The 17,140-nt window shown below is 47.2% G+C and overlaps 10 protein-coding genes; 3 read left to right on the top strand and 7 right to left on the bottom strand.

The window, feature by feature from the left end:
* Positions 1 to 22: 22 nt before the first annotated feature.
* Positions 23 to 1,882, top strand: GSBLH_T00000838001 (uncharacterized protein; the record flags this gene model as incomplete). XM_013039113.1 has 1 exon in its annotated part: positions 23 to 1,882. One exon carries the CDS (start codon positions 23 to 25, stop codon positions 1,835 to 1,837), a length of 1,815 nt encoding a protein of 604 aa, XP_012894567.1. The 3' UTR covers positions 1,838 to 1,882.
* Positions 1,883 to 3,869: 1,987 nt separating this feature from the next.
* GSBLH_T00000839001 (uncharacterized protein) lies at positions 3,870 to 4,885 on the bottom strand (the record flags this gene model as incomplete). The annotated part of the gene is made up of 4 exons (XM_013039114.1): positions 3,870 to 4,346; positions 4,378 to 4,403; positions 4,436 to 4,688; positions 4,718 to 4,885. 4 exons carry the CDS (start codon positions 4,883 to 4,885, stop codon positions 3,870 to 3,872), a joined length of 924 nt encoding a protein of 307 aa, XP_012894568.1.
* A 708-nt stretch (positions 4,886 to 5,593) lies between these two features.
* GSBLH_T00000840001 (uncharacterized protein) lies at positions 5,594 to 6,861 on the top strand (the record flags this gene model as incomplete). Its single annotated transcript, XM_013039115.1, has 8 exons — positions 5,594 to 5,681; positions 5,715 to 5,741; positions 5,777 to 5,826; positions 5,860 to 5,960; positions 5,993 to 6,113; positions 6,149 to 6,239; positions 6,269 to 6,327; positions 6,358 to 6,861. 8 exons carry the CDS (start codon positions 5,594 to 5,596, stop codon positions 6,859 to 6,861), a joined length of 1,041 nt encoding a protein of 346 aa, XP_012894569.1.
* A 1,662-nt stretch (positions 6,862 to 8,523) lies between these two features.
* GSBLH_T00000841001 (uncharacterized protein) lies at positions 8,524 to 8,769 on the bottom strand (the record flags this gene model as incomplete). The annotated part of the gene is made up of 2 exons (XM_013039116.1): positions 8,524 to 8,667; positions 8,701 to 8,769. 2 exons carry the CDS (start codon positions 8,767 to 8,769, stop codon positions 8,524 to 8,526), a joined length of 213 nt encoding a protein of 70 aa, XP_012894570.1.
* A 31-nt stretch (positions 8,770 to 8,800) lies between these two features.
* GSBLH_T00000842001 (uncharacterized protein) lies at positions 8,801 to 9,111 on the bottom strand (the record flags this gene model as incomplete). The annotated part of the gene is made up of 2 exons (XM_013039117.1): positions 8,801 to 8,917; positions 8,947 to 9,111. The coding sequence occupies 2 exons, from the start codon at positions 9,109 to 9,111 to the stop codon at positions 8,801 to 8,803; spliced, it is 282 nt and encodes a 93-aa protein (XP_012894571.1).
* Positions 9,112 to 10,331: 1,220 nt separating this feature from the next.
* Positions 10,332 to 10,843, top strand: GSBLH_T00006138001 (uncharacterized protein; the record flags this gene model as incomplete). The annotated part of the gene is made up of 3 exons (XM_013039118.1): positions 10,332 to 10,358; positions 10,397 to 10,604; positions 10,638 to 10,843. The coding sequence occupies 3 exons, from the start codon at positions 10,332 to 10,334 to the stop codon at positions 10,841 to 10,843; spliced, it is 441 nt and encodes a 146-aa protein (XP_012894572.1).
* Positions 10,844 to 11,764: 921 nt separating this feature from the next.
* Positions 11,765 to 12,435, bottom strand: GSBLH_T00000843001 (uncharacterized protein). XM_013039119.1 has 5 exons: positions 12,395 to 12,435; positions 12,280 to 12,364; positions 12,094 to 12,250; positions 11,935 to 12,060; positions 11,765 to 11,904 (listed from the first exon to the last, which is right to left on the bottom strand). Exons 1-5 carry the CDS (start codon positions 12,415 to 12,417, stop codon positions 11,828 to 11,830), a joined length of 468 nt encoding a protein of 155 aa, XP_012894573.1. The 5' UTR covers positions 12,418 to 12,435; the 3' UTR covers positions 11,765 to 11,827.
* Positions 12,436 to 12,654: 219 nt separating this feature from the next.
* GSBLH_T00000844001 (uncharacterized protein) lies at positions 12,655 to 13,067 on the bottom strand (the record flags this gene model as incomplete). XM_013039120.1 has 1 exon in its annotated part: positions 12,655 to 13,067. One exon carries the CDS (start codon positions 13,065 to 13,067, stop codon positions 12,903 to 12,905), a length of 165 nt encoding a protein of 54 aa, XP_012894574.1. The 3' UTR covers positions 12,655 to 12,902.
* A 1,121-nt stretch (positions 13,068 to 14,188) lies between these two features.
* GSBLH_T00006139001 (uncharacterized protein) lies at positions 14,189 to 14,802 on the bottom strand (the record flags this gene model as incomplete). Its single annotated transcript, XM_013039121.1, has 2 exons — positions 14,189 to 14,249; positions 14,309 to 14,802. 2 exons carry the CDS (start codon positions 14,800 to 14,802, stop codon positions 14,189 to 14,191), a joined length of 555 nt encoding a protein of 184 aa, XP_012894575.1.
* A 36-nt stretch (positions 14,803 to 14,838) lies between these two features.
* On the bottom strand, positions 14,839 to 16,239 carry GSBLH_T00000845001 (Enolase; the record flags this gene model as incomplete). XM_013039122.1 has 1 exon in its annotated part: positions 14,839 to 16,239. One exon carries the CDS (start codon positions 16,237 to 16,239, stop codon positions 14,890 to 14,892), a length of 1,350 nt encoding a protein of 449 aa, XP_012894576.1. The 3' UTR covers positions 14,839 to 14,889.
* Positions 16,240 to 17,140: the final 901 nt, after the last annotated feature.

Raw genomic sequence — 17,140 nt, forward strand, 5'->3', positions numbered from 1 at the left:
ATCCTCATTTTAATCTTTAACTATGGTAAACCTTTTACTTCTCTTGACCCTTTTCACGAGTGTATTTGCTGGTAATTTTACCATCGGAAAGGATTCGTATCTTCTCAACAACCAGCCCATTCAGCTCATCTCCGCTGCTTTCCACTATTTCAGAGTCCATCCAGATCGCTGGGAGGACACCTTCAAGAAGCTGGCCAACGCAGGTATGAACACGGTCGAAACCTACATTGCTTGGAATATGCACGAGCCGGAGCAGGGACAGTTTCAATTCGAGGGGGCCAACGATCTTAACCGATATTTGACCCTTGCTGAGAAGTATAACTTTTTGGTCATTGTGCGTCCTGGACCCTATATTTGTGCCGAATGGGAGTTTGGAGGCCTTCCCTACTGGTTGCTCAAGGAGGATGACATCCAAATCCGAACCAACGATCCCAAGTACATGAAACCGGTCACTGCCTGGTACAGCGTGCTGCTCCCCATCCTGGCTCCCCATATGATCACAAACGGAGGAGGCATTATCATGGTGCAGATTGAGAACGAGTATGGAAGCTACCCTGCCTGTGACAAGGACTACTTGACGCAGCTCTACGACCTCACGGTTCAGTATTTAGGTCCCGACACCACCTACGTCACCTTCACAACCGATGGTCCCACCGACCAAATGGTGACCTGCGGTCGTCTGGCCGGCAAGGCCTACAGCACCGTGGATTTCGGTCCCGGCAACGCGCACAGCCAGCTGGCGGTGATGCGGAAGTACGAGCCGGTGGGTCCTCTGCAGAACTCGGAGTTCTACCCGGGGTGGCTGGACCACTGGACGGAGAAACACCAGAAGACGGCGATCCAGCCGATCCTGGACACGATGACGGAGATGTACGAGATGGGAGCCAATTGGAACTTCTACGTGTTCATCGGAGGCACCAACTGGGGCTTCATGAGCGGCGCGAACGGCGGCGGCGAGCTGCTGCAGCCGCAGCCGACGAGCTACGATTACGACGCTCCGCTGTCCGAAGCGGGCGACATGACGGAGAAATACAAAGCGATCCGCGATCAGATCGGCAAGTGGAAGAAGCTGCCGCAGTACGACGTGCAGGACACGAAGAAGGCGAGCTACGGAACGATCCGCTTCACGGAGCGCGCGTCGCTCTGGGAGAACTTGGAAGCACTGGACCGGCAGCCCGTGAAGGCCGATCGTCCGTTGTCGATGGAGAAACTGGGTCTGGACTACGGGTTTGTGCTGTATCGCACGTCCATCGTGCAGGGCGGCACGCTGCGATTAGCCACCGTGCACGATCGCGCGTACGTGTTCCTGGACCAAGCCTTCCTGGGACTCATCGAGCGAGCGAACTGCTCGGTGACGGTGGAGGTTCCGGGCAGCGGCGTGCTGGATATCCTGGTGGAGAGCATGGGCCGATTGAACTACGGAGCGCAGATGACCGATCGGAAGGGCATTCTGGGCGATGTGACGCTGAACGGAGGCGTGCTGCAGGGATGGGAGATGATGCGATTGGGCATGAAGGATCTCTCCAATGTGCAGTGGAAGCCAGTGAAGGAAGCGAACGAAGAAGAGGCGGAGCGAACGGGACCCGCCTTCTATCGAAGTTTTGTGGAGATTAAAGAGACGGCAGACACGTTCATTAACCCCAAGGGATGGACCAAGGGACACATCTACGCCAATGGATTCAACTTGGGACGCTATTGGACCGTGGGACCGCAGTTGACGCTGTATGTGCCCGAACCGCTGTTGAGAAAGGGAACCAATGAGTTTGTGAGTTTTGAGATTCGTGGAACGGACAGACTGACCATGTCCTTGGACGATGTGCATCAGATTGATATTTAAGAAGAGAAAGAGAAGTGTGTATTGTTGTTAGTGTTGTTTGTTGCACTATATTTGTTTTATATTCGAATGGAATAAGCATTGAATACTCGCATTAGTGGTAGTGAATCAAGTGAGAATATCATTCTTAGGAAGATAAGTTGGCATACCATTTTCGGAATGGATTATTCATATCTACAAAATCCTCAGAGCGCTCTAGCTGCACGCCCACAACAATCTTCTGAGCAGGCAAGAGACTCTACAGCCCTTTGGGAGATGTTGAAGCAAACAGACCCTAAACTCCATGTCTTTGCTTTTCTACTCTTTTATTAGTAGATGGAATATCAATTTTTAGAACAAGAAAAGCTTCCGGACTATTTCAAGCGATTACCTGATAATTTACAAAAATTCCAAGTGGCCGATCTTCAGGACCAGTATGGTACACCCACGGAACTGCTGTTCGAGCAACAGCCCCAGGAACAAAACGTTTCCTTTCAATGGATGGATTATTTGTAGAATGTAAAGCATTTCCGAATGAATAGAGAAACAAAACTGCAAATCTTTCAGCATTACCCTGAGGTGTACGAAGCATTTAAAGCTGAAGAGGGAAAGAAGAAGATGGAGAGAGAGTTCTGGGAGAAAGAGTTTTGGGAGAAGTACTTCCGAACCTATATCGTTGAAGATCAGCGTCCCCTGGAAGATGGTATTGCTTATCGCATATCTCTTGACACTAGATACGAACTTATTTGCAAAATACAAAAAGAAGATCGCTTCGACACCCCGTATCCCATGTTGCATTTTTCTCTCTCAGAAACTCCTAAAAATCCACCATCGCAACTCTATATCTCAGTAGACGATTGTAGCAACGCTCCTGCAGATCGCCATGCCAACACCTACGAACCCCAAATCAATGATGGTACACCAACGTTCCCCATGTACCGCAGACGAATCCCTCGAACAGCACTTCGACCGAATCATCACCAAACTCAATAAGCACACCGATGCCATAGAGAGCGTGAGCCAGTCGACGGATTCAATGCGTTCTTCGCTCGTTTCCGCCGATTCCAAAGCGCCGCCTCGAAAATTCACCAAAGGAACCGCCTTCGACTACGATTCCTCCTTCAAAAAGGAGGACAATCGGTTCTTTTCGACGCGATCGACGACGTCTGTGTCGCCGGAGCAGCGAAAACTTTTCCGCGACGCGTTGAGTCAATTTTCGTTGACCGACGGCGCGATCGCTAGTTGTGTTGTTTGTTCAATTCGCGTTGATGCCAGCGTAGAACGCTCAGGAGAACTCCGATTTCGTTGATAAACAGATCCGCACGGTGCAGCGCGAGGCGGACGACCAGAGTCGAAGCAGAGAAGGGATGTAAAGCGTAGTGAAGATGGAAAAACACAATTTTCTGCCGTTCGATGTGCAGAAAAGCTTGCTGGAGCGGCAGTATAAGGTGTATTGCCTGATGCACGTCATTCGAATTTGTGTGGTTCCGAATATCCGGTCGGAGATGGATCGGATGAACGCAAAGCGGAAAGTGGACGAGGTGATTATATCCTGATGCGTGAAAGTTGGTCCTTTATTGTAGAATCGCTTTGAACGAGAGATGAACACGGAATTTGCCACAAGCAAGTCGCTTTTCCAGCATATTATCACGGACTGGAGGATTCAAACTATGATTTGCATTGTTTGTTTGAAAGATGGATTTGTTGCTGAACTCTCTCTCTACAAAGAAAGAGATCGACAATGTTATTCGTAATACGGAAGATAAAGTGAGAATGCAGGAGTGGAGTCAGAAGTAGGTAGTTGTCCTTCGGTTTGGGAAGGCAAACGATGCAGTCTGTAGAGAACTTGATAATATAGTATAAAAGAGTGTACTTCTTGATTACGTCATAGCTATACAAATGCCAAGTCAAAGTATCACGAATGGCTGATATATATATCGTTGATGCAGATGCTGTTTCAATTAATCACTTCTTTGACCCTAGGTGCCAATTTACACACAATATTTCGATGTTTCCTTGATTCCTGCAACTATATTCTTTTTTAATGCAACTCATATCAAAATCGATTGCAAGTATCCGTCATTGACACTTTCTTTCGTAGTCGTCCCGATAACACCAAATGGATCGGTTCCTTCGCTTCAAAGCAAGATTTTATCGACGTCGTAGAGGTGGGAACTGATGTCTCAAATCTGAGTGTGGTAGACGGTTTACCGCGGAGGTCTTTACGGAAAATATATTGTAACATGCCCTCTCCCGCAAGATCGGATCCCCAAGTATGATTTAGTGTACTCCAACTCGCCTGTTTGTAACAAACACCGCATCCAATCACAAACCCATCAAGTTTTTCTTTCAATTTGTACTTCTTCCGAAGCACAGGACGAACATCCTCCACTTTCACCAATTCCTGCAAGAACGGAATGAGCTCCTTCAGCGCCGTGTCCGTTTTATCATCAAACCACGACGTAATGGGAATTCCATTATCGATTTGGTATCCAAATGCGTAGGGCGTGTTATCGATAATCACCGTTTTCTCCTGTGTGTTAGAATCGAGTTTTCGAGTTTACCAGCTCTCGATCGAGCGAGTTTAAATCTTTGAGATAGTTTTCATCGATACACAAGCACTGCTGTCGATACAGTCGATGTCTAATGCATCAGCCGATCGAATCGAAAAAAACTTGATTGTGTGGTTTGGGTCGATGATATCCAGCAGCGCATCCGCATAACTAGGTCGTAATGTTTTGATTTCAAGCCAGTACCAGCTCTGCGAAGCAGTGAACACGACAATCTCGAACAATTTCGAGGCTTCTGCTAGGAATTCGGTGAGATACGGTCGAAAAAGAGCGAAAACGTCGACTTTTTCGGCGTTGTAGATGATCTACGCTGGCAATTCGATCGCGATCGTACAGAAAACTTTTTGTCGTATTCTGCAATCGGTTCCATGACGCAGTGCACCAATGTCTCGTCAAGATCGAGCACCATGGTGAATGCAGGGGCGTCAGCGGATTTGGGTGGGAGAATGTGAGTGGGAAGGATTGCTTTATCCAATGTGGAGTAATTTGGAAGTGTTTTCATGATAAGCATTCTAATGATCAACAACAACAAAACAGGGTGGATACGAATAGGCATCGTCATCGAGGTCATTGACGTCTTCTGAACAGAGTAACGACTCTTCAACTGATGGGATGTCACCTGCAATATCAGCTATAATGGATTCAGAGAGCGGGTGATCCGTCGAAATATTTGATTGACTGCGTAAAATAGAGTGGTCTAAAGAGAAGGAAAGGTTCGAGTAACTGCTGTCCGTGTCAAAAGCACCATGTTTGCTGAGAAGAGACTGCCTATTTTCTGGTTGTTATGGCCAACCAATAAAACTACTTTCGCTGAGTTTTACAGTGGGAGTAAAGAGTTCATCTTCAAGATCGAGAGTGGTCTGGTCTGCGGATGTAGATACACGCCTATGAATGCTGTCCCTTCGAATTGGCGCTCGGAGGAATGAGTTTTCATTGCTCGGGGTGATACTTGTTCGTTCTATGTGCTGTACAGCTTTTCCTATATGAAAACACCAAAGAAACAAAACGCTTTGCAGGGGCAGAGGCAATGATGACATCATCGCCTTTTTCCCTCTTTTGAGATGTCTTATCCATACGAGAATAAGATTCTAGTGATAGGAATTAAATTCAATCGAATTCGCAAAGGCAATGATAGAATCGATCCAAAATTGGTTGAATTTTTGCCTTTACCGTTTCAAATCGTATTGTGAGATTAAGAAAACTATAATTCATGTCCACATCAGACGTTACCGGATCGTTTTCCCACAATCACGAAGAAAGATACGAAGTCCACGATGGAGATGTTATCATTGACCGATGTAGGCTCTCTTTTGATCTTTTTTAAACGTCAGATATTGTATTGAGGACTATTGGGGCAGGTATCCATGGCATTTGTCCAGTTTGTAATGTTTAGGAAAGTGTAGTACAGTAACCGTTGCTTGGGATCCAATAGAGAAAAAACATGTAATAAATCCTTTATGGATATTCAGGCACTAGGTTGCGTTAAAAATAAACAGGCGAGAGAAGCGTTACGAATTGGCTGCGATGAGAGAGATAAAAACCATAGTAACTCTCCACAAACGTTCAGGAGGGAAATGGTATCCTTCTGAAATCCGCGTCTGATAGGTAGTAACTCTATTACCGAAATCCTGGCTTGGTTCAACTTGGATGGCTATGTTTTTGAGATCATGCCATTCATGAACAAGAATCTCTTCGAAATTCTGATCCAAAGAGACTTCAAGCCTTTCGATGTGCGCTTTCTCTTTCCCCTCCATCTCACTCGCAGACCACCACGCTCCGCCTTCTTCTCCGACAGATGGTTTCGTCTCTCGGTAAAATGCACAACTGTGGTATCATCCACACGGACATCAAGCCAGGTACCTTCCTCTCCTCTCCTCCCACCCAGAAAACGTCATGTTCTACCCTTTAGACGACGGTCGTCCCGTCGACAGCGCCACGGTCCCCGTATGATTGCCTGCCTCCCTCGACGCCTAGGATTTTCAGCCGGATTTCAACCATCTTTGCCTCATCGACTTCGGCAGCGTCTCCACCGCCAACACGCCCAAGCGAGGACTCATCACCACGCGCACCTACCGCGCGCCCGAGGTCATTCTCGATCTGGAGTGGAGCCTGCCTTGCGATATGTGGTCTCTTGGCTGCATGGCGTACGAACTGGGTTGTGGCCGCCCGCTTTTCCAGACACACCGCCATTTCTTCGGCAATCGCGAGCATTTAGCGCTCATCACCAAGCTCCTCGGACGAATCCCGGCTTCGATGCTCGCCAAGCTGGACGCGACGACGGCTTCGATGTTCAATGAGGAGGGCGATCTGCTCTGGCCGCCTCCAATCACGCGGGAAATCCCGGAAGAGAAGCAGCCGGGTGGGTGGGCGTCGAACGACATTTCGTGGAGCGCGCGCGTCCGCGCGGTGCACGCTGTGCGAGTGGCGAAGACGTCGATTGAAGAGGGAGTGGGCGAGAAGAGAAGAAGTGAGGCGTAGATGGTGGATATGGACCCGGATTTGATTGATTTCGTGAAGAAGCTGGTGGTGATAAAGCCGGAGGATCGAATGACCGTGCAGGAGGCCGCGGAGCATCCGTTTATTACAAATCGGGGGGTGCTTCCAGCGGTGGATATTTCGGTTACGAATAGTGGGGAGGACAGAGCGCAAAATGCATAAAGAAGTGTTTGTTTGAAAACGAAAACATGGAAAAGAAGAAGAAGAAGAAGAAGAAGAAACGTGGAGTGTTTGGATGGACTGTTTGTTGGGAACAAAGAGAGAAAGAGTGTGTGATTGAATGAGCCTCCGAAAAGGGAGAGACGGCAAGGCAAATAAAATCTTCATCTAAGCGGGGTAATCCTATCGATGACCTCTTGCGAATTGATCTACCTTCCAAACGCACGATCCCAAAGTATTGGAAGTTGAAATATCCCAAGATCCGAGTTAAACTAGGCATTTCACTCATCTTGAATGTGTTTTTGTAGTATCCCAGCCACGTCGTGTTCGATTTGTCGCCCATTATACTGTTCGAATCCATCTTCACAAGCCGCAACTTTGGTAGATCTACATGATTGGAGGTAAAAGCGTCTCTACTGCTCCATTTCAACTCGTGCAAACAGCAGAATGCATCACTTTGGAAATCCATTGTTGTGAGAGAGGCGAGATCTAAACAGAATAATGCGAGAGAAGCGATTGTACTCTCAAGAGTGAAATCGAGACAATGATGAAAGCAATTGTCACCGAATTCCAATGTCTCGAGTTTGGGGCAATTTTGAACTTTGAAAACTGAATAGTGGCAAAATGAATCCTGCTCTACTCTGATTGATTGCAGCTCCGGACAGTTCTCGATCCTAAAATACCCAGAGTCGGTTGCACTGTACGAATTACTCATGACGACAATCGTTTTTAGGTAGGGGAAATTGACAATCAGGAAGGAATTCGTGTGGATATAGCAGTTCTTTTGAACAGTGAAAGACTGCATGAGGTTGTTGTAGTAAAACAGATCATTCGTATCAGGAGGAACAATAACATCGTTTGATTGTATGTTGCGGTCACTGATGGTTTCTATCGTATTTATGGCCTCTCCCATTCGTGAGTATGTCGTTCCTTCCCCGAACTGTTTGCTGAAACAGAGCGTTCCTTGATAGCGAATCTGCTGTGAAGGCAAATCCTCAAAATAGTAGGTTCCATAGCACACGTTCCAGCTCCAGAAGCGAAACCCAGTATATACAGCCGTATTGTTTGCAGAATAGTATGAACCCCAGCCACATGGCAACGTTCCCAGCGTATCTCCCTCCCATCGTTCTCCACCATCGCTTAAATCAACAACTTGAGTTGTTATATTCGACAACGGCAAGGGTGTCCAGATGTCTTTGGTTTTGACAGAAACCATTAGAAGTTTGTGTGATTTTATGCTTGCTACGACATATGCACTGAAATTTTTGCGTCGAAAATAGTTTACGGCGATGAACGGGTCGTACACAAGTAATTCCCGCATTTCCCCATCCTTGTTTGCATAATCCGCATATTGATGGAAACCCGACACATCCAAAAGGCCAGAATCGAGTGCTTGCTTCATGGAAGAAGAAGAGAACTTCCAGGGATATAGGTCAAGAAGATTCCTATAAGCCTGGTTCATGTATGCCACCAACAAACAAAAGTTTACAATTCATCATGTTCAAACTGTTCCCGAATAAACTTCTCGATCTCTCCACGCGTCGAGGCCGCGACGTCAACAGGCTCCAGCACATCCTTTTCCGCAGCGAACCACTTGATAGCCGGGAAGTGATTCATCTTGAACGCCGCCTAAGCCATCAATTCAACCTTCCAAACGCATACACAGAAGTCCACATACATCTGCGCATCCATACTCGCCACCACCACGTCATACTCCATCTCCTTCGCCATTAACTCCTACACATCACCTCGCTCCCCCACATCATTCCATGTCCTTCAGCAAGTCCTGGCACTCCACACACCAACTCGTATAAAACAACACAATCACGTTATCATGCCCATTCACGATATAATCAAAGCTCCACGGGTTCATATACACCTTCCCTAAACTCCTTTCATCGCTCCTACCAGCGTCCGCGTCGTCACAATCGGCTCAAACTGATGAATTATATTCTCTCGCTGCCGCAGCTGCGGGTACTTCGGGTCGTCGAACGAGATCTGGCTCATCTGATCGCGAATGTCCTTGAGTTCGCGCATCACCACCACGGAATCTTCTTTCTGCATCGCCTTCATGATCTTGTAATACTTCGCGGTCGCGTGGTACCGATGTCGCAGCTTCGCCGTCTCGCGCACATACCGCGCGCGCTGGCCCTCGTTTTTCTACATCGCTACTCCACTCCATCGCTACGTTCGTTGTGAATTGCCGAGCCAGACGATCCAGCTCGAAAACGCGGCCAAAACGCTCGTTGAACCCGCCTTTCGGGTCCACGTCCGTGTCTACTTCGAAGGTTTCCACGGTTTCTACGCAGGATCCGGTTGAGGTAGCGCACGATGCCCTCGCCACGCGTCGTCTGCAGCTGCTTTCCGTCGAATTCGACATCGGGGGCGGGCGTGAAGATGAAGTGGGGCATTTCTTTGCCGCTTTTTTCCTGGCAAAAATCGCTGTGATCCAAGCAATTCACGCGGCCGAACACCACTTTCGCTTCGATCTACGCTCGCAGGGATCGTGCGGGTCTACCTTGAAGGCGTAGGCAGCACGCTGGTATTGAACCAAGGTGATTTGGGAGGGTTGGTAGTTCGGGAGATAGTACATCACCATCACGCTTCGGTAGGCGTTCCGCTTCATGAAGGAGTGGTAGGAAGTGGGAGTCAGCTCTGTAACGCAGTCAGGAAGAGGAACAAGATGCGCCTGCTTCGAAATCCAAGTAATCTTAGAGTCAACAAGGTACTAGACGGAAACGAGATCCTCCGAATCGTCTTTCGCAATAGGCTCACGCGATCCTTTCACAAAAAGTCGATATTGGGTGTCTCCCTCGTTCGGATCAATGCCGTACTGCGACTCCAAAGTCTCATTACTGCCGACAGTCGCCGCCAAGACAAAGTACTAGATCGAGAAAAGGTTTGAAAAACGAACTTTCTTTTCGTTGATGTAAGAGTAAATGGACATATAGACAGTCCACATATTAACAGAGCATATCTTACAATTTGGGGGATTCCAGACCACGAGCACAGTGCTGTTTGAAGAAAGCCCGAATTCAAGATTTTCGCTTGTTAGAATATTGAGCCCACTAGATATCACTTCGATTCGAGTAAGTAAACTCCTTGGTCAGCTCCAACGAAGCAGCATTACACAGAAGAAAAGCTAGGAACAACAGGGTAAGCACCTTCATCGAAAGATTGAATGAAATCGAAGGAATTCTGAAACAAATGATTTCCAATAGAAAATGGAAAAATGATCTGTATTCTTGGTATTACCGAATTTTGGGCTATTTTTTTAGTTTTTCTCATACAAAATGGATTCTGTTTTATCATCGCAAGAGGTAGTCTATCTGCAATAGCGAAGGGTCTGATATTCTAGCTCAATCAGTTGAAGTCATACTTCGTGCTTCTCGACACGGATCAGGACGGTTATATTGATAAATCAAATGCCATTCTGATTATTCGTGGTGTTGGCATTTCTGGATTGGATTCCGTATTTGAAAGCGTGATTCAAAGCATTACCACTGAAGCTTTGTCTTTTGAGGATGTCTTGAACGTGGCGATCTCAATGAAGAGATCGCAGGTCGGTAGGATTTCTCTATTTGTGTTGTGACGTCAAGATGATTATGATAGTATTATTCAGGTATTCAAAATGTTCGACAAGAACCAAGACGGCACTGTCCTTGCATCGGATCTCAGACACATTCTGTCTCATTTAGGAGAAGTGATTCCGGAGGATGAGATTGATGCCTTATTCCATGCTCTAGGTTATGGTGATGTGATTAAATACGAAGACTTCGCGAAACAATTAATGAACAAGAGTTAAGTCGTTTTTTCTGTAGTTTTTCTTCTATTCTTCTGATTTTTCTTTACAAACAGTGAAATACTAATAAAGAGTGATAAGGTGAATCCTGTCAAGTTAGGGATTCACCTTATCACTTAACAAGCTACAAAGCATTGTTGTTGTTTTTTTTTCAATTTCTATCAAACAATCAATCAGTTAGTTAAAAATTAATTCCTCTTCACTTCTGATATCGACTTGACATAGAAGGCGCAAAGAATGTAAACCACGAAGAATATGGGATAGAACCAGAGCCAGTTCACGATCCTCTCCCAACTCATCACGCTGCAGGTTACCGTATCAAACTCATCGTTTTTCAAACGTATTGATGAAGGAGCTAACAAAGATTGGTAAAGAGCATTAAGTAATTAAAAAAGAAAGGATATAATTGCTCTCGAGGAAATTGTAGCGAGAGAGCATCAACACGGAGAGGAACATGTAGCTGTAGCGCATGAAGACAATGAGCAAGCGATGCTGATTAACAAAACCTTGGCTTGTTCTGATAAATGGCTGGAAGAAACGAGTCTTCTAAGCAATATATAAAACAATCGATATCGATTACAATGAGCGAAGGCTTGTATTCCACAGCTGCTACAGCCAGTAACCCCAAGATGGAAAAAGCGACCTACGCAGATGAGTACTATACATTCTGCAGTACCATATAGAACGGCTTAGTGAATGCACCAGAATCTACATAGAAAGCGAGAAAAATGCAGTACCATCTTGAATATCAATCGTGAAAAGCTCGTAAACGAGATAGACGATGCTGAGCAAGAAAGGAATCATACTCAACTTGTAGAACATCGCTACGTAAAACCAAAAGGTTGTTTTCTAATTGTAATGCGGAAAGACAACAAATTGCAGATATTAGAGCCATTTTAAGGAAATGAATGAGAACAAACAACGTAGCTATAGGAAAATTGTGTATTATTATTCATTTTATTATTATAATCGTGATTCGTATTGACGCTAATTCGATCTCCGAAAGAGCGAGACTATAAAAGAAAGACATTTACTCAGAACTCTCTTTATTCCCTTAAGGAGCACTACCTTTCACTCCACTCAACAAATCAAACAAAAGAGTTTTCCTCCCGATGGAAGCGATTCAATAACATACACAGCCAGGATGGCGATCTGGGAAAGAGAACACACAATCGTCATGACGTAGCTTTTGCGGACAATCGAAAAGAAAATCGTTAAAACTACGACCAATGTGCTTACAATCTCAACCCTACCCAAGGATCCCAAATACAAAAGAGTCTTTGGTAATCGATCTTTCTGTAACATTGAATTGACGTATGCGGAATAACCGCGTATTGAAGCGATCGTGAGCATTGTCATCAGGCTGCCCATTGTGAAGCTCATGGCAAATTTCACAGGACGGAAGAGAAGCTAGAGTGAACACGAAGAAACGCATATACGGTGGGGATGCCGATAAAATACGCAATGAAAAAGAAAAGAAGAGCGAGAAAGCCGAACATTGCAGTTTCTTTAAACCGTTCGCCTCTGGGTTTCACATAGATCGGTCATTCCTACGTCTCCCGAACTTGATTAGGCATGTTCTTGACTGAATTGAGTAATCCGGAAGATTCAAGATCTCCGTTTGATCCTTTTGAGAAGAAGGACGAGAACCAGGATTTCGACGACGCAGGGGTGGATGGAAGCACCTACATAAAAAGGACGTCATCTTCCAAACAGGATTATCTTTCTGCATCTTGTACCACTCTCCGAAACTTTTGGAAGACATTTCACAAATAATTACAAAACAACTCTGACGATTGATTCAACAAACAGTATCAGCTACTACAGAAACAACTGGTTTCCACGCATCGCCACAATACAACACAGCTCCACAAGAAACTCCCTCAACACGACATAGCCCTCCATGAATTGCGAGAACGTCACATCCACCGACAATCGATCCTCTCTCTGGATTCCAATCCGATGATCGCACAAATTAAGAGACGTCTCCGTAATTTTCAAGTACTGCTCAAAGTTAATGACTTCCTTCGACCGTTGCACGGCTTTCGTCCAAATCTACATCTCACTCCCCCCTTTCTTCCTTCACTTTATCCAATTCCGCGCTGAACGAGATCTCTCCCGCCTCCAAGAACAGCGCTTCGAAGACTTGCGGCGGCGCCACGATCGCCAGCGTCGCCACCAATCGCGTCACTTCCAAGTTTACCTCCATCGACTGCCTCAGAATCATCCGCACGCGCGCCAGCAGCACGGCGACGAACTCGCCGCCTCCGGCCTCTGCGTCCGCGCTGGGAACTCCGTGGCGATAGCGCTGGAGGACCGCGAACTCGTGCTCAACGTCGCTGTGAACCAGCGGGGCGCAGAGCGACGCGTCCTTGGCGAGAAAGCGATCGATCTGCGGCAACGGCGTGTGAAATTGCTGCGCGAAGCGCGAGAGAAGCGAGGCAGAAGGCGAAGGAGAGGGGGAAGGAGAAAGAGAGAGTGCGGGGAAAAGGGTTTTGAAGACGACGGGGTGCTGCGAGCGGAGCAATGTGTCGAAAAGCTGCATGGTGGCGATGGAGACGGCGGTGGCGTTGCAGTTCACGCGCTGAAGCAGAGTGGGGAATAAAATGGATTGGTGGGACGTTTCGCCGCAGAGAAAGCGAACGAAGAGCTCGATGAGGGGAGAGGAAGGGGACGGGAGAAGGAGAGAGAGAAGAAGGCGAGCAATGCGAGTGCTGGAGATGATTCGCTCGTTTCTGGGGGTGAGAAAAACCGAAGAGAGAGAAAAACCGAATGTTGAGAAGCTCGACTTCGATGTATCCGTGCAATACGCTGCTTAAAATGGAGTCGAGGATCGCAGAGTAGAGCACGAGCGCCTGGTTGGGATCGTCTTTGCAGTCGACCGAGCTGCGGCAGAGACTGAGCAATTCGGAGATGAACTGAAGGCGATGTTTCAGCACGTCTTCGGGAGATTCCATCTGAGAAGCCACGGAGTTCATTGAGTCGAACTGCAGAATCGCATCGAGAAGGTTCTGAGTGAGCAGTCCCACCATTTGTGTGTTGTGTGTGAGATAGAGAGAGATTTGCGTGTCGGGGAAAGCGGCGAGAAGGAGGATGAGCTGCCGGGAAGTGCGGCCAATCGAAGAACTTTCGTTTCTAAAGGAGAGTCGAAGGAAGAAGAGAGAGGGATACAAGTGAGGGATCAGAGGGCCGACGAGACTGAAAGAGGCACCGGAATTGCGATCAGGAGACGAAGAGGAAGTAGTAGCAGTAGTAGTAGTAGTAGTAGCAGAACCAGCAGAACCAGCAGAACCAGCAGAACCAGCAGAACCAGTACCAGTACTAGCAGCAGCACCACCACCACCAGCATTACTCTTGATGAAAAAGGCGTTGATCAAAACGGGATCTTCGCAAATCTTTTCGCAAACCACTTCGATGAAGAGAATGATAACGCGCTCCATCGATGAAGAAACAAAAGTGCTTTGGTACATTTGAACCAGTTTCTGCATCAACGCAGAGATTGTGATTTGAATCGCCTCCGTTGTAGAGAGGGGATACTTCACCTCCTTCAGAAGTCTTGTTATGTGAGTCGTAAACAGTTCCATGCACCCCTTCGGGTTATCTGCGATGGCGATTCCACAGAACGTATCCACCAAATGCTGCTTGAGAAGGTAATCGAGGCAAAGTCCACGTTGCTCCGAATTGTCGTAACTATCGCGCGAAGACTTCTTTAAATCCTTCTCTTCCTCGACGAGAATATCGATCATTTGATTTAAATCCTGGGAAATGTTGGTTCGCCCAATCCAGTCCTCTCTTTCTTCTTCACCCTTTTCCTGCATCTCGGCGATGATCTGAGTCACATCTTCATATAGCTTTTTGTATCGGTCCAACCGTTGTACATCGGGTGATTCGTTCGTAACAATGCCATTAAGGAACGAGGAAACCCCATTCACCGCATCTTGAAAGAATCGGATGTTGAACATGACAACGAAAAAAAATGTTGCTGCAACAAACAACCCACAGAAGTATAAAAACACATTATTCCTTTGCTTTCTTCATAGCTAGCTAATTTAACACTGGTCAGGAGTGCGGAAGTTCAGTCCGGCATAGATGGCCTTGTTACCCAACTGCTCCTCAATGCGGAGCAACTGGTTGTACTTGGAAAGTCTCTCCGATCGGCAAGGAGCACCGGTCTTGATCTGTCCCGAGCACAGACCCACCGACAGGTCGGCGATGTAGTTATCCTCAGTCTCTCCCGAGCGGTGAGACACCATCACGCCCCATCCGGCGGCCTGCGAGTCCAGGCAAGCCTGCACGGACTCGGTGATCGAACCGATCTGGTTCACCTTCAGCAGCAGAGCGTTGCAAGCCTTCTTCTGAATGGCCTCGGCAATACGAGCAGGGTTCGTCACCAGGAGATCGTCTCCCACGATCTGCACCTTCTTGCCGATCTTCTCGCGCAGAAGTCCGTAAGCGGCCCAGTCGTCCTGCTCGAAGGGATCCTCGATGGACACGATGGGGTAGTCGCTCACCAGCTTGATGTAGAACTCGGTCATCTGCTCCTTAGTCTTCTTCTCGCCACCACCCTGCTTGAACATCAGGTCGTAGTAGCCGTCCTGAGTGTAGAACTCAGAGGCAGCGCAGTCCATAGCAATGCGCACCTCCTTCGAGTATCCGGCCTTCTCAATGGCCTCGCTCAGGATATCCAGACCCTCCACGTTGCTCTTGATGTTGGGGGCGAAACCACCCTCATCACCCACGTTCGTGGCGTCCAGACCGTATCGCTTCTTGATCACAGACTTCAGGCTGTGGTACACCTCGCAACCCATCTGCATGGCCTCCGAGAAGGACTTGGCACCCACGGGCATCAGCATGAACTCCTGGAAAGCGAGAGCGTTTCCGGCGTGCTTTCCTCCGTTGATGACGTTCATGGCGGGCACAGGGAGCACGAACTTGTCCTTTCCAGCCATCTCACCGAAGTACTTGTACAGAGGCATCTTTCTGGCGGCAGCTCCGGCCTTGGCGCAGGCAAGAGAGGTTCCCAGAATGGCGTTGGCACCCAGCTTACCCTTGTTCTTTGTACCATCGAGTCTGAACATCATATCATCAATGCTGTAGATATCAGTCACATCCATTCCCTTGATGTGGTCAGCAATCACGCCCTTCACGTTGCTCACGGCCTTCATCACTCCCTTTCCGTTGTAAGCCTTGCCTCCGTCACGAAGCTCAACAGCCTCATGAATTCCGGTAGAAGCTCCGCTGGGCACGGAAGCGGTGAAGGTTCCGTCCTGAGTGGTCACGTCCACCTCCACAGTGGGGTTGCCACGGCTGTCGAGCACCTGTCTGGCGTTCACAGCGGTGATGGTGGAGGCAGCACGAGTGAAAGACTTCAGAGAAATAGCAGAAACACGAGAAAGCATTCTATAGAAAAATTTTGAGGATGAGGGATCGACCATTCATCGGGTGCAATCCACAAAATATGGTCACCAAAATAATTGCCCTCTCAGGCTTCACCCAATCTTATTCCGATCATTGCACTCCTTCCAATTCTTTCAATTCGATCCTTTACTTCTTCTTTTTTGTGAATACCTTGTATTACCGAGCTATTTGTGGTCAGAATAAATAACCACCGCGAATTCTTCGAGTATCCAGTTTGCCTCGAAAATATCATATATGATGATGGATTATGCAAATAGATAGAAAATAGGACTTGTTACAGTTGTCATTCCGCTTTGCTACGAATCTCCTTCAGTTACACCATTAAAATTATTGTTGAGCTCGATACCTCATCAGCACAAAAGTTAGATTTAGTTTAAGATGCAAACCTCTGTCGAGAGTTTTTCTCCAGACTACTTTGATTATAGTAAGTCTGCCTTTATGAAGCGGTCGGCAAGGAATATGAGGAGAAAGAGGAAGAGCAGCAAACATCACTCAAACTCGAAAGAGAAGTATATCAAGGAGAAGAAGAGTACGATTTGTATCATAGTAATCAATGTAATCAGTCTGGCTCTACTCGGCACAATCTGTGGTATTGTTTTGTCCCGATCTTTGCAAGTACAACATAAAATTGAGTGTCCGTATGGATACTTTGGCGAGAAATGTCAGAGAAACGACTTTATCGATTATGTTGAGTGGGAGTCAGATGTTGGCATGTGGACCGATGACGGAGAGTGCCGTTCTGGCTACTCGTTTCGTACATGGGCTCCTGGAGCGATTAGCGTTCGGCTTCAGATTCAGGACCCAACTACAGAGGCTTTGAGATACTATTTTATGCAGTACCACATTCTGCTATAGTAGTTATTTTTATAGGAAGCAGGATCA

The sequence above is a fragment of the Blastocystis hominis genome (genome assembly GCF_000151665.1).
Source record: "Blastocystis hominis, Singapore isolate B (sub-type 7) whole genome shotgun sequence assembly, scaffold_1".
Taxonomy (NCBI): Eukaryota; class Bigyra; order Opalinata; family Blastocystidae; genus Blastocystis; species Blastocystis hominis.